The 15,418-nt window shown below is 39.7% G+C and overlaps 1 protein-coding gene across 1 annotated transcript; it reads right to left on the reverse strand.

The window, feature by feature from the left end:
• Positions 1 to 15,024: 15,024 nt before the first annotated feature.
• LOC108746586 (histone-lysine N-methyltransferase SETMAR-like) lies at positions 15,025 to 15,418 on the reverse strand. Its single transcript, XM_018483443.1, has one exon. The coding sequence runs from the start codon at positions 15,259 to 15,261 to the stop codon at positions 15,025 to 15,027; it is 237 nt and encodes a 78-aa protein (XP_018338945.1). The 5' UTR covers positions 15,262 to 15,418.

Here is a 15,418-nt window from a genome sequence, read left to right on the forward strand (position 1 = left end):
CAAAAAATAATTTTTTGAAGTGCTTCGAGGATTGGAAAAAACGTTGGCACAAGTGTATAATATCTGATGGGGATTACTTTGAAGGGGACAAAATAGATATTCATGAATAAATAAATAATTTTTGAAAAAACACAAAATTCGCGATACTTTTTGAACAGACCTCGTATGTCAGGCACATAACAGACGAGCATTTAAAATAAACTGAGTAGGTCATCAAAGTGCAAAAAGATACTTTTCCAAGATATGTAAAAAAAAAATGCAGTTTAAGTGTAATGATTGTGATGCGACATACCATGTATGTGGTCCAATTGGAAGGAAATTGAAGATTAAAATAAATGAATACAAGAGTCATATTAGATGGAACACTAATACGTAACGGCTTTATACATCACATTTATTTACCGATATTAAATGATATGTAATAAACTTTTAGTTCCGTATGTAACGTTATCATTAGTTTTTATTAGTTTTTTATTGACGATTATCTTTCCGGTACGTATATAATGACCGACAAGATACATTTAAAAACAAAGTTCGTCAGCCAGTTTATATGCCTGACATATTCTAGCTAACATGACTATTTTATTCTGTATATGTTTAATATATTTATTGATAATTTATGTGCAAAATTGTTATATAATTAACATATTTACGATGTGATTTAATTGACTATACAGGGAAGGGCATTTAAAACAGGTCACCTGAATAATTCGCTTGTTTTTAACAATAGAAGAAAAAGTGTCAAATAAAAGTTGCTTGGTTTCGAGAGACACAAAATGTAATGTCAATAATTTTTTTGTAAGTGAAGGCGTAAAAAGAGGATAAGCAAAAGTCAAATCTATTTTTTTTTAATGGAATGATATGTTTTTTTACTTACATTTTGAGCATTTTTAGACGAATATAATGACCTATAATTAAAGGTCACGCAAGGTCAATAATGGAAAATAATTAAATGTAATGAATTATAAATTGTTTCAAGGCACTCTTCGAATAATTTTTTTTTCTTCTCTTCTCGTTGGTATACCGCTAATCGTTCAAATGTATGTAAATATTTACATACCGTTTAAATTGAATCCCACATAGCATTATCCATATTTACTGATCAGTTTGAATTCATCTATCGTCAAATGTCTTGCGAAATGCGTTATATGAAAGCGGAAAAAGTCGATATGATTTTCGTCTGTGGTGAATGTCGTCAAATTAGAGAAGCAGTACGTTTGTATACTGAAAGATTTCCCGATCGTATCCATCCCTCATTCTCTATTTTTTAAAACATAATACAAACTTTTCAAGAAACAGAAAGTGTGGATAATAAAAAAACGAATCAAGAAAGCAACTAACAACAGAAATTCAACGAACATTTTAGCCGCTATAGCACTAAATCCACATATCAGTACAAGACAGCTTGAACGTGAAAGTGTATGTCGTCGACAAAGTGTTCTGCGAATATTCCATTCCAACAAATTTCATCCCTTCCATATCTCATTTCGTGAGGAGTTACATGACAATGATTTTCAAAATCGTGTACAATTTTGTGAATGGGCACTACAAAGACTACAAGAAGATGATATGTTTCTAAAATCTTATTTAGTGACGAAGCTACATTTACAAACAATGGACAAGTAAATCTTCGCAACATGCACTATTGATCAATAGAAAACCTACATTGGACGAGAGAAGTGGACAGAGACCTTGATCTATAAATGTCTGGGCCGGAATTCTTAATGATAAAATAATTGGTCCTTATTTTATCGATGGAACATTAAATAGTCGCAAGTATGCAAGATTTTAACAGAAATATTGCCACTATTATTAGAAGATCTTCCACTGAACGTACGACAATCAATGTAGTACCAGCAAGATGGATGTCCTCCACGGATTATTACTGAATTGCTAAACAGAAAATTTGGAGATCGTTGGATTGGTCGATCAGGAAATAACAGATAGGCTATACGTTCTCCAGATTCAACACCTATGGATTTTTATTTGTGGGAAAAATTAAAACAAGTATACAGCGAAATGCCGATAACAAGAAAAGACATATAAGAAGCGTATAAGAAGAGCTTGCGTTGCGATTGATCCGAATGAAATTCGTCGTGCAATGTTATCTGTGTCGACACGTTTCAGAAAATGCGTCGATATTCAGGATTATCATTTTGAACTTATTTCGGTAAGTTACAATGCAAATATGTAAATAAGTGAAATATTCGAAAAATGCCTCCAAACAATTTATTTTCAATTACAACTAACTTTGTTAAGTTTAAATAAACCTTCAATGTTTATCTTCAATGTTTATTTACATACCGTGATACACTTGAACGATTAGCAGTATACATCAACAAGAAGAGAAGACACGAAATTATTCGAAGAGTGTCTTGAAATAATTTATTTTCCATTACATTCAATTATTATCCATTATTGACCTAGTGTAACCTTGAATGACCTTCAATTATAGGTCATTGTATTCGTCTTAAAATGCTCTATCAGAATATAAATAAAAAAACATATTATTCCATTTAAAAAAAGAGATACTTTGACCTTTATCTATCCGCTTTACGCCTCTACCTACAAAACAATTATTGACATCACATTATATACCCCTCGAAACTAAGTAACTTTTGTTTGACACTTTTTCTTCGATTGTTAAAAACAAGTGAGTTATTCAAGTGACCTGTTTTAAATGCTCCTCTCTATAATTGATCTAAAGTTTCAAGACGAATGCTTGGTGTGTTTAGGTAAGTCGTAAGAATTTTTCTTAGCATTTTACATTGATTATTCATTTAGTGGTTATTTTAACAGATTTTGCCATCAAATCTGCCAATTTGCTGATCTCTTACACATAAAGGAGAGACATATACAATTTCTGAAGAGGACTCCGAAGTGAGTCGAAACGTACAATTTAATGGAACAAAGGATTCGAAGTAAAAAAATGTTTCTTTTATTTACGTAACGCTGTTGCTCTCATTTGTCCGGCTTACTCACCATTGATTTTAATTTGGAGAGTACTTTTTATGGTTTGATCAGAATAAAGTTTTACTTTCGATATGTGTAGATGAGATGGCGTAACCCCATGGAATTTACAAGATTTTCGAAACTGTAGTTGAATCCTTACTACGTCTTATAATTAAGATCGATCCAACATTTCAATAAATAACTTATACTCGTATATTCCCCAAACGCACAATAAATAAAATCAAAATTTAAACGATGATATTTGAATACTTCCCTCACGCATTATGAGATCAGCGTATAACAATATTAAAACATAAATTAAAAACAATTCTTTAACGCTTGTATAACTTTCAAACAAATTAATAAATAGTAACCCAGGTCAATAATTAAACGAGCTATAATTAGATGTGACAATACAAAATTTATTATTTCACAATATAATTTCCAACAATACGTTTCGACTATACTTAGTCCTCATCAGTCGCAGAAATATAATTACCCCATAACATATTTAATTTAATTTTTTACTTATAAATTTTTTTCTTATAAACTTATAAACTTATGAACTTCTTTCCCAACCCTGACAAAAAAGATATTATTTTTATGTACAGGGTTTTTCAAAAGTGTGAAAATCCCTTATTTTGGAAACTACGCATTCTTGAGAAAAATGTTTCAAACAAAAGTTGTAGGATTCAAAAAATCTTTTTACTGGTCATATCGGTTTGACCTTGGATAGCGTCGACAAGGTCAGATCGAGCTCACATCGATCTTTTTAAATAGAACACTCCATTTTTTATGTCAAAATCTAACAGCTGATGTCAACAGCTTTTCAAAATACTGTAATAAAATTATTATTTTCTATTAAAAATGTTTCGAATTATAAGACTTAAAAGTTACAGTACCGCCGGCATTAACATTACGTATCCGATTGATGATTAAAACTTATTAAAGTTGTTCAGAATTGTGACCTAGATAACACTTGTCAAGATCAAGGCCTCTGGAGGTTATACCTCTTATTTCCATTTTCACGTAAATTATGTCGTCAATATTACCGCAATATTTTCATTTTTATGTAAAAATGAATTTTTAGTGCAAACATGAAAATAAGAGAAATAATCTTCAATGGCCTTAATCTTAACAAATGCAGAGAATAGAAGTAATTCGTTATTTATTTGTTAACGAAGTTACAGTTACAAGTTACTTTTTTGGTAATTACTGGTTATTGTATAACTTTTTTCTTTGGTAACTATAACGATAATGAAGTTACATTTTTTTGGTAACGGTAACAAATTTTACAGTTACTTTTATCGTTACTTTGCACAAGATTGGATACGATATAGTTAGACACAAGCCACTCATAGCGCTAAAAACTCTCTCTGCTATAATTGATGGTCGTCGATCTTAAAAAAGTAACGAAAAATTATTTTCTCAAGCACAAGTAATACTCATTTGTTCATAAATTCTTATGAGCGAACTACAAATTATTACGCATGTTGTGCTTTGTCGTGACAGTTCGAAGCTTGACTGACACAGAGCTTCGCGACGCCGCGGACAGAGATTGCGAATTTAAAGTCATAATTCAAATTATATAGCATTAATATAATATCAATGAAACAATACAATATAACATGCAACGAATGCCAATATATTGTTGTTTGTTTATAACAAATAAATAATGGAACAATGTAATAGTTTCATAATTCAATTATATTATGTATATAAAATAAAGTTACATAACTATAATATAATATAAATAAAGTGTAATATCTGTTACATTGCTTGTTACTTCCATGTTATGTTGTACTTATATTTGGCGTTTGCTGGGTACTTACGTACCATCGTTACTTTAAATAGTACAGTCTAAATGTACCCGAAACTATGCTTAGACTATAGTTTTGCGTAGGAAGGCGTAAATCTTTGGCATAGTAGAATTCTATTTCTAATAAGGCCAACCTACTTCTATGGTTCGCGTACTGAGGTGTAGTTTTTAACGTAGTTAAGCGTACTTTCGAGCATAATTAGACATACTTTCTGCTAGTTTGCCACAATTTGGCGTACAAAGGCATGAATCGATTTACTTTGACATAAGAGTAGAATTTTACGCCCAATTACTTCCGTGTTCCAAATCATGTATTTAGGAATAGTTTTTGGCGTACTTTGGCATAGAAATTTTTCTGCCAAAGACGGTAACTGTAACGAGTTACTTTTAAAAATCGGTAAGTAGTAACGGTAATTTGTTACTTTTTCTACTCGAGTAATTGTAACGTGTTACTTTCAAAAACTTTCCATTCCTTGAATAAATGTTTTTCAGGATATGATCTTGAACAATATTCGAGAGGTTCTAATCTTTGATTGAACACGTTGGGTGAATGTCGCCGGTACTATAATTTCCAAGCATCATAACTTGAAAAATACTTAATAAAAAACAATTTTATTATAATGTTTGAAGAACTCTCAATACCACCTATTAGATTCTGGGATATTTTATTTTAAAAAATCAATGTGACCTTGGCGACGCCATCCAAGATCAAACCGATGTGTGTGATCAATAAATTTATATAAGTCCTACAACTTTTGTTTGAAACATTTTTCTCGAGAATGCTTAGTTTTCGAAATATTAAAGGATTTCTACACTTTTGACAGACTGTATGTGCATATATACATATATAACTATACATATATAATTTTTCTTTCGTCAATGCAATATTAATAATCTTATTTTTCTTTTTCTTCTTCCTATCTACGACAGTCGCGACAACAGACAGATTACACTTCTAATTCCCTAGTTAAGTAAGTCTAATTCCCTTTAAGTATATTTATTAATTCCCTAGATTTCCACTTTAATTTTCATCACTTCGGTATATGGCGGAAAAGTTCACGTGAACAATTTCACATTTTCACAGTTTGGAGAGTTACATGGGGGCTTATTACTATTCTTTAGACAAAGTGAAAATTACAAAAATTAACAAACTTACTAAGTGTTAACCAATGAAGTTATAAATATTCTAGTAAATTCGATCACTTTCGTAATTTTCACCTAGTTTCAAGAACTGTAATAAATCCCATCATCCCGCGAATCATACAACTGGTCACAGAAAGGTTGCAATACTTTTTCTTCGATGGATTTCAAACGCAGCTTGCTCTTCGAGAAATTGGTTCTTACTTATGGATTTATAAATAAGAACCAATCGCTCGGTGAACAAACTGCATTCCGAAACCCATAAAAAAAAAGTATTGCAACCTTTCGATGACCGCGAGACATGATCATAGAGTTCACATGAAACTTTTCACTTTTCACGTTTCCGCTCTAGGGAAAAAGTTACATAATCAATCCCCTGATATACTGTTTTCAGACCAGTAATGCCAATTATGATTATTAAACATGCTTTCTCTGGTAAACAAAGATTCATCCGTCCAAAGTACGAGGTCTGTTCAAAAAGTATCGCGAATTTTGTGTTTTTTCAAAAATTATTTATTTATTCATGAATATCTATTTTGTCCCCTTCAAAGTAATCCCCATCAGATATTATACACTTGTGCCAACGTTTTTTCCAATCCTCGAAGCACTTCAAAAAATTATTTTTTGTGATCTTGTTCAGCTCCTCCTTCGATGCCGTCTTTATCTCTTCAATCGTAGCGTAGCGTCGTCCTTTCATGGGCCTCTTCAGTTTCGGGAACAAGAAAAAGTCACAGGGGGCCAGATCTGGGGAATCTGCGGTGGCTGCGGCATCATTAGTGTGTTGTTTTTGGTCAAAAATTGCAATGTTATTATAATGTGATGCTGTTTTTGGTCGAAATTGAGCAATTTTGGTACGAATTTCGCGGCGACCCGTCTCATGCCCAAATCATTGGTAAAAATCGAATGGCACGAGCCAATCGATATGTTTAGGTCCTCAGCAACCTCTCTAACGGTGATTCGACGATTGGCCAATACTATTTTCTTCACTTCATCAATGTTTTCGTCTGTTGTTGACGTGCTCGGGCGTCCGGCACGCTCTTCGTCGTTCACATCTTCTCGGCCCTCTGAGAACATTTTGTACCACCGATAAACGTTGCTTCGGTCCAAGGTAGCTTCACCATATGCCACAGTCAACATTCGGAATGCGTCCGCGCACTTAATTTTGTTTTTCACACAAAATTTGATACAGATTCTTTGATCCATTTTTTGGAATAGGCAAAAATCGAAGACGAGCCAAAACACGTGCAAGCAAAGCAGCTGTCAAAAATTAACTGAACATTCAAAATGGCCGAACTTGTCGGCATAAGTGAGAGACATGAGTACCAACATAACGCCACAAAAAAATCGAAAATCGAATATACGTAACCCGCGGAAATTCAAAATTCGCGATACTTTTTGAACAGACCTCGTATATTTATGTCTATATGTATATGAATTTTTTTATTTTATTATATATCTTATCAATATCAAAGTCATTTCTAATATGCATCCATCGATGCGTGCGAACGTGCGTGTGAGCGAGAGCGAGCGAACGGCGTCGATGCGAGAGCGAGCGAACGTGCGTGTGAGCTAATGGCGTCGGGCGAACGGCGTCGGTGCGAGCGAGAGCGAGTGCGAGTGAGACAGTGCGTGCGATAGTGCACGCGGGAAAAAATACGCGCGAACTCCCTCGTCTGCTTTCGAGCTCGCAAGATCGTCATCATGCCGCGTCACGTTGTGAGCTCACACACACATGCAACCGTGGGGACGGTGGCCGAGGAGGAAAACCGCGAGAGGTGGTGGGAGGGAAAAGCAGCTCGCTCTTTGGCTGCCCCCCCCCCGCACCACAATACTCCTCTCGCCCAGTTTTCCCCTTTTCGCCCCTCACCCCGCGGGAAAGACCATGGCTTCTATATACATAGCTTTCCTACTCGAGTCTTCCGTCGTTTCGAAAACGTTCTCCAACGACTTTATCGTCGGTATGATTTTGGCACGCGGGATAGAGGTTATTGGTTGTACATCATCGTGCGATCGATCATTGGATTTATGCAGAGTCGTGGAATGCTCGAACGTCTCGCTCGCTTCTTCTCTCTCCTCTTGTTCCTCTTCCTCCTTCCTCTCACGTTTATGGGCAGACGTTGTATCGCACTCTTTCTTTGTCGCGCGCACACCGGGGCTGTCGGTGAAAAGTCACAGCGGCTCGATAAGAGGCTTAAAATGTCTGTTCAACGCGATGCCCTCCTCGATTCTATCGGTCTTCAGCGCGATGTTTTTTGCGGATCGACTCGCTCTTCTCAATCGTCCTCGCGATTCTCTCACGCTCGCGCACATCTGTCATGTTCGTCTCCGACTAAGTATCGACTGCGACTGGTCGCGTTACGGTATCGCGAACTCGTTAAATCCTTTTCTGTATTGTCGATTGTAAGCGCACTATCTTTGTCTATCACTACGAATCCATTTTTGTTGCCAACAGGCGCGGCACAACGCACACAATTCGTCGTACGACATGTCGGTATTCATGTGATCGTTGTAAACGTGTTTCAAGTTGGTACCGTCCTGTTTGAACAGGATCAGAAGGTTCGCGTTGTCGCGTATCAGATGTTTAGGTCCTCGCGTACGTCTGACAGAGATAGAAGTAGTCAACGTTCGTGTGGCGACCCATCGAAAAGTATTCTCTCACCGCATCTTGCTTATCGCATGCCACGTCATCAAAGATAAAAATAAAATTTGGGCGCGCCTCACTCGGTAGAACGACGTCGCTGTTGTTGGATAACGTAAATTAGCCGATTTCGTCGATAGACGTAAACAAATTTTCGTGATATCGATACTTTGGCTGTTGCAACGATTTCGAATAGACGTACACATTCTCGAAACGCACTGTTCGGGCTCTCGAGTAAGCTTATGATAACGTTAGTTTTACCGCAATTCGACGGGCCGCAAATGATCGCGCATACGAGTATAGTACTCGGCAGTATTTCGCCGTGCTTGCGCTTCTCCGCGCTTCCTCCCATCATTCGTGATTTCACAGTTCGTGATGCGTATCGTCAGCGGTTGCAGCACGAATTTCATGCTCATATTACAGGCTGTGCACTCTCGAACGACTATTTAAAGACGCGCGAACCCCGCGAATCGCGCAGTAGCAAAATGTATCTCGCGCTGAGTCATCCTTCCGATATTTGAGACTTGAGCTCCGAGCAGTTGCAATATATATCGAAGATCGTACTTTTACGCGTGCACGGCGATTACATCGAACATGTCTGGGACCAGCTTCCGGAACACGTGAAGGCAGATTTGGAGGTTCGAACCTATCGTCGCTGCGACGAGCACTATAATCAGCCGTGGCAGCAAACGCACATCGACGATTCCGCATCTAAGATAAAGGACTGTAATGAATGTCAGAGTCGGGCGGCATTTGTTAAATCAAGCGATAAACGGGCTTCCTTTCGAGTACATATTCCGGGCTACCAGTTTTGCGGCCCGGGCACGCGGCTTTCGAAGCGATTAGCCAGAAGTGACGCGGGCATAAATCCGCTGGACGCGGCGTGTCGAGAACATGACATTACGTATTCGCACAGCAACGATCTCACCGATAGACATGCGGCAGACAATATACTAGCCGAGAAGGCGCGGAAACGCAGTGACTCGTTACCGCGAGTGATTCGGCTCTGAGCGAGAGAGCAGCCGCTGCAGTCATCTGGACAGCGATAAAAGCCAAGACCAAGATTAGCATGGGCATAAACCGAAGAAGACGACGGTGACGACAAGAAAAAAGGCGACAAAAAAGCGGATACTTCCAACAGCGAAACGAGGCGGTGCGTTACCGTTTCTGCCAATGTTGGGCGCGCTCGGGTCCTTAATCGGCGGAGCAACCAGCGTGGCGAAAGCGGTAAACGACAACAAAGTCGTGCGACGTCAGCTCGAAGAGCTGCAACGTCACGACCGCGCGATGGAACAGGGCCGCGGACTGTATCTCGTTCCGTACAAATATGGACGCGGACTATATCTCGGCCCGTACAAACATGGACAGGGTGCAGCTGCAAAGAAAAAAAAAACGCCAAAGAGACGATACCATAAAAATGTCGTCTAGCGCAACTACCAATGTGCAATTAAACGAGCTCGCGAGACGTATGCGCATACCATACTTTAGAGGCGTTTTCATGCGTAACGCGTTACCGACGAGCGGTGCGCGTCGAAACGATATCGTGAATCTGGATGCGACGGGGCCTGATACTCACTGGGTAGCGTACGCAAAGAGGAACAACCGAGTCGTATACTTTAACAGTTTCGATAATCTTCGACCTCCCAAAGAACTTGTGCGATATTTCGGGAACGGTGCTACGACGATAGAGTACAATCGTACGTCCTATCAGACGTACGATCAGAGCTTCTGCAGACAGATGTGTCTGCGGTTTCTACAAATGATAGACGCGCATGAATTTAAAAAGCTCGACGAGATGCTGTGAAATCTCAATATAAGTTGAACGCTTTTTCCGTAATGTCGCTGACGCTTACGCTGAGCGGGAAGAGCACCGTCCTCGCGCCTACTTTCCCGCCATAGATTTGACGGCGATTACAAGCTCGGTCTGGCGATTTTTGAGACTTATCACACGATACCAAACGTGAATAAATCGAACAACAAATTTTATTTTGCCAAAGATGACGTGGAAATTACAGTTCCCGAAGGTTCGAGACGAAGTGCGAGATATAAATGAATTTCTGAAACTCACGATTTTACGGATACGTCAGCACCGCGACGCGCTTGAAACTGTTGACGTAGTGCGATGACAATAACAACAATGACATCGATGACGATAATGGTGAGGGTGGAGAATATCCGATTACGCTTCGCGCAAACTACAACACGATGAGATGCGAGATTAGATGTGCATAGAGAATAAACTTTGACAAGCCCAACAGCATTGAATCGCTGTTGGGATTCTCGTTGAAGCGTATACTGCGACCGCGAAGATGGCACGAATCGGACATGTCGATCAACATAATGAACGTAAACGTTATCCGCGTAGAGTGTAACGTGACCACTGGTGTGTACAACAACGGCAAAAGCGTGCATACAATACACGAATTCTCGCCGAGCGTGCCGCCAGGATATAAGATATCAGAGAGGCCGACGCAGATCATTTACCTACCGATCATCGCACGGAGCATTACGGACCTAACGATACGCGTCATCGACCAGAACGGACGGATTGCTCGATTTTCGAGGAGAAGAAATCATCGTTAGATTACACGTACGACATAAACAGTGATAACGTAAGCGTGAGATGCTCGTGCTGAACGGAACGGAGCCCACGCAGAGAGATAACGTATTCTTTACAACTCCGACGACGTCACAGCTCGATAACACTCGCTCATCCAACTGCATTAGGAAGAAGAAGCTCAGCGCGTCGAACGTTACATTTTTTAAGTCTTTGAGATTCGCGGTGCGCATCATTTGAGATGACTGATATCCTAAACATTAAAGACGAGCCGATCTTCGACGATCGCATCGTCAAGATTGAGACTCACATATACAACCCGTTCGCCAACACAACGTTCGGGTACAGCGACGAGATAAGAATACCCATGCAGCAAGGATGTGATGTGCAGGATCTGTACACACTGCCGTACGAAAGCTTTCTATACGTCGAGGGAAAACTGACGAAGAACAAAGTGGTCCAGGGTGCTAACGTGTCATTCGGAAATAATTGCGTTGCGTTTATATTCGATGAGATTCAATATGAACTCAACGGTGTGGAGATTGATCGTAACAGAAACGTGGGCATTACTAGCACGATCAAAAACCATGTAACAGTGTCATCCGACAGAAGCGTGATTCTGCGGAATCAATGCCGGCTGGGATGCGCAGACTACTGCGAGCGGATACTTTAATTTCTGTGTACCGCTCTACGTACTGCTGATATTTTGCGAAGATTACAAACGTGTGGTGATCAATACTCGTCACAAATTGATTTTAATACGAGCGCGCAACGACAACAATTGTCTAGGGAGATCCGGTAATAGAGCCGACGCTCGAATTATTCAAAGTACAGTGGCGAATGCCGCATGTATTATTGAGCGAGATAAATAAGCTGTCGATGCTGCGCGCTTTGGAGAGCGGACGATATCTGAGCATGGCTTTTCGCTCTTGGGATCTGTACGAGTTTCTTGCAGAGCACAACTAAACATTCGTGGGCCATCAAGACGGCTAGTCAGCTCGAGAAGCCGCGCTATGTCATTTTCGCTATGCAAACAGGTCGAAAAAATGTCATGTCCGAGGATATAAACCGATTCGACCACTGCAAATTAACCAATGCGAAATCCTACCTGAATACGGAATGTTATCCGTACGATGACTTGAATCTGGATTTTGATAAAAAAAAACAGCTGCGCGATTCTGTACGACTTGTACGCGCATTTCTGCAAGGGCTACTATGGATACGAGCCGAGTCTTACCTTTACAACTTTTTTATGTAATGGTCCGTTCGTGATCATCGATTGTTCTCGACAGAACGAATCGGTCAAGAGTGGCACCGTGGACGTGCGATTAGACTTTGTATGTAAGAAGAACGTGCCCGCAAATACAACAGCCTGCTCATCATACACGATCGTGTGGTTCAGTATAATCCGTTGACCAACGTTGTGCGCAAAATCACCTAAGTGCATCTCCGACACGATATAAAATCTACGATATGCCGCAATCGATCGCAGTATTCTCGACAACATGTCTGTGCCAACGTTCGTGGATCTGCAAGGATTCATCGTTAATAAGAAATTTATCGTGAAGGAAGTGGCGGTGCTGAAATAGGGGACCGTTCTCACACATTATATTTTTACGAGTCCTGTGCCATGGAAATTTTTGACAAGATCCGACAGATCTTGCGCTTCCTGATTGAGTACTTATTACCATGAATTGCGATGGGAGGACGGGATGGTTCCGTACCAGGCGAAACGCCTGATCACGGCATTTGTATTTGAAGATGATGCTATCGAGTACGTTAAGGGACGCGAGAAACAAACGAGGCTGTGGAACTGCTTCTGGATGATGAGCGAGAACACATGTACATCGAGACCTTGGATGCAGTTTACGAAGACATGGAATCTTTAACTAATCTGAATGTTACTAATACTATGCGATGTGAACAACATGTTAAGAATTGCGCGTTAAAAAATGTATTGAAAATATATAACTGATGGTTGCAAAAGAATTTTTAAATAAAAATACGTTAACATATTTATTATGTATTTCTTTTCCCTTCCTTTGTAATACATGTACTCGTATGTACGTATGTATTATACATATATGTATAAACGTACGTATAAACATATGTATGAATAAACATATGTATGTATAAATGTATGTATGTATAAACGTATGTATAAGCTTGTGACAAAAAAATATGTAGAAAGACGTGATAAAACATGTCGCGACACGTTTGAAATTCTTGAAAAGAGTGAGGAGGGCCTGTCTCCCCTCTTCGATTTCAGAAGTATTACCATATACGTCACAATTTACGCGGATGCGATCAGTCTTGCATACCCGCTTGTACGAACGGTTAAAAAAAATGTACTTCGCCAAAGAGAGCAGAGGATCGTATGACGTGAAGAAGGAATATAATATGTAAGTTTCAACATTCTATACACAAAAAAAACGTTTTTTTTTAACATTATGTATTATATGTATATATGTATGCAGTCCGCAGCATCGTGCAATGCGTTTACTGAGCAGACGTTACGACGACTACGGGCTATAAATTTTTGGAAATTTGGAATCAACGTTGGTTCACCGAGTTACGTGGAGATCGTCCTGGGAGATCATCGCGGACACGAACTGTCGCTGTCTCTCGAAACCTGGAAGTCTCTACGAGCAGCGATGGAATATTTACAAAATGCTTCGAAACGAATACAAGGACAATTTTATAAGTGTTGGACCGCTAATCGTCAGAGTTTGTATGCTGAACGATGCTACGCTCGTACGTCTCGATTCTTCGTCCGTACGCATTACGATGACCGAAACGACGTTACGCCGTATGTTTGACTTTGACGGGTGTATTGATGTAATGTTCGAACGATTAGTCCGACTCGATATGGTTGATGCAAAGTATACGCGATTCTCAAATATCATGTCTGGGAACGCCATACGTGACAGCGGCTTCTTCAATGGACGTCAACTCATCGATTACGAGCTATTAGCTTCAGTTTTTAATACGTACGAAAAAAAACACGATGTAATAACATGCGAATAAAAAATTTTCGTCCACATAATTTTATTGGGTGGATCTATATATTCGTTCGGTTTTTGAAGGCTAAAATGAAACAAGTTTTTTTTATACAAAGGATGAATTTTAATCAATAATATATTCTTCGTTTTTGTTGATGACCTCTTGCCATCTTTCCAACAATTTCATTATTCCGCTCTCATAGAAGGTCTGGGGCTTAGAGGCGAAAAACCGGTCGAGGTACGTTTTCACAGCTGTCTGATCAGCGAACGATTTCCCGTTGAGGGAGTTTTGCAGGGACCGGAACAAGTGATAGTCGGATGGCGCAAGGTCTGGTGAATACGGTGGGTGAGGCAAAACATCCCAGCCAAGTTGCACTAATTTTTGCTGAGTGATTATTGCGGTGTGGGGTCTGGCGTTGTCATGGTGGAATATGACACCTTTGCGATTGATCAGTTCTGGACGTTTCTGTCGCAATGCTTGATTCAATTTCGTTAGCTGCGTGCAGTAGATCTTCGAATCGATCGTTTTTCCCTGAGGAAGCAGCTCGTAAAACAGCACACCACGATGATCCCACCATATGGATAGCAAAATCTTCTTCGGATGCAGGCCGGTCTTCGGGATGGCATTCGGCGGCTCGCCAGTGGTTCCCCACGTTCTCTTGCGCACTATGTTGTCATAAATGATTCACTTTTCGTCGCCAGTCACTATTCGTTTGAGAAATGGGTCGCTTTCGTGTTGCTTCAGAAGTGAATTGCAGATGGATATGCGGTTGGCCAGGTTCTCCTCGGTCAGCTTGTGCGGCACCCAAACATCGAGGCGGGACACGTAGCCAAGCTGTTGCAAATGCCTTTGTACGGTTCCATAACCTATTTTAAGTGTCTCCGCAATCTCTCGCACCTTTAGCGTCCGGTCTTGCTAAACCAGTGCCTTGATATCATTCGAATCAACCTCGGTGGGCCGACCGCTGCGGGGTCCATCTTCAAGACTCGTATCTGCGGAACGAAATTTGGTAAACCATTTCTGAGCGGCATGTTCTGTTAAGGCATCGTCCCCGTATACGCCGCATATCTTTCGGTGGGCCTCCGCAGCTCGCTTGCCTTTCTTGAAGTAATAAAGCAAAATGTGCCGAAAATGCACCTTATTCTCCGACATGTTCACAGATCTATAGCACAAACAAAACTAATGCCAATGAAACCAAATTTGACAGATGAAAAGAGCGGACTGTCACCTTTCCAAAACATATTTGGATTGCCCGATTAGGCAACCAGAACCGGAGATATTCGGAAAAAATTTGCACTACTAACAAAAA

Source organism: Trachymyrmex septentrionalis, unplaced genomic scaffold (genome assembly GCF_001594115.1).
Source record: "Trachymyrmex septentrionalis isolate Tsep2-gDNA-1 unplaced genomic scaffold, Tsep1.0 scaffold18, whole genome shotgun sequence".
NCBI classification, from domain to species: Eukaryota; Metazoa; Arthropoda; class Insecta; order Hymenoptera; family Formicidae; genus Trachymyrmex; species Trachymyrmex septentrionalis.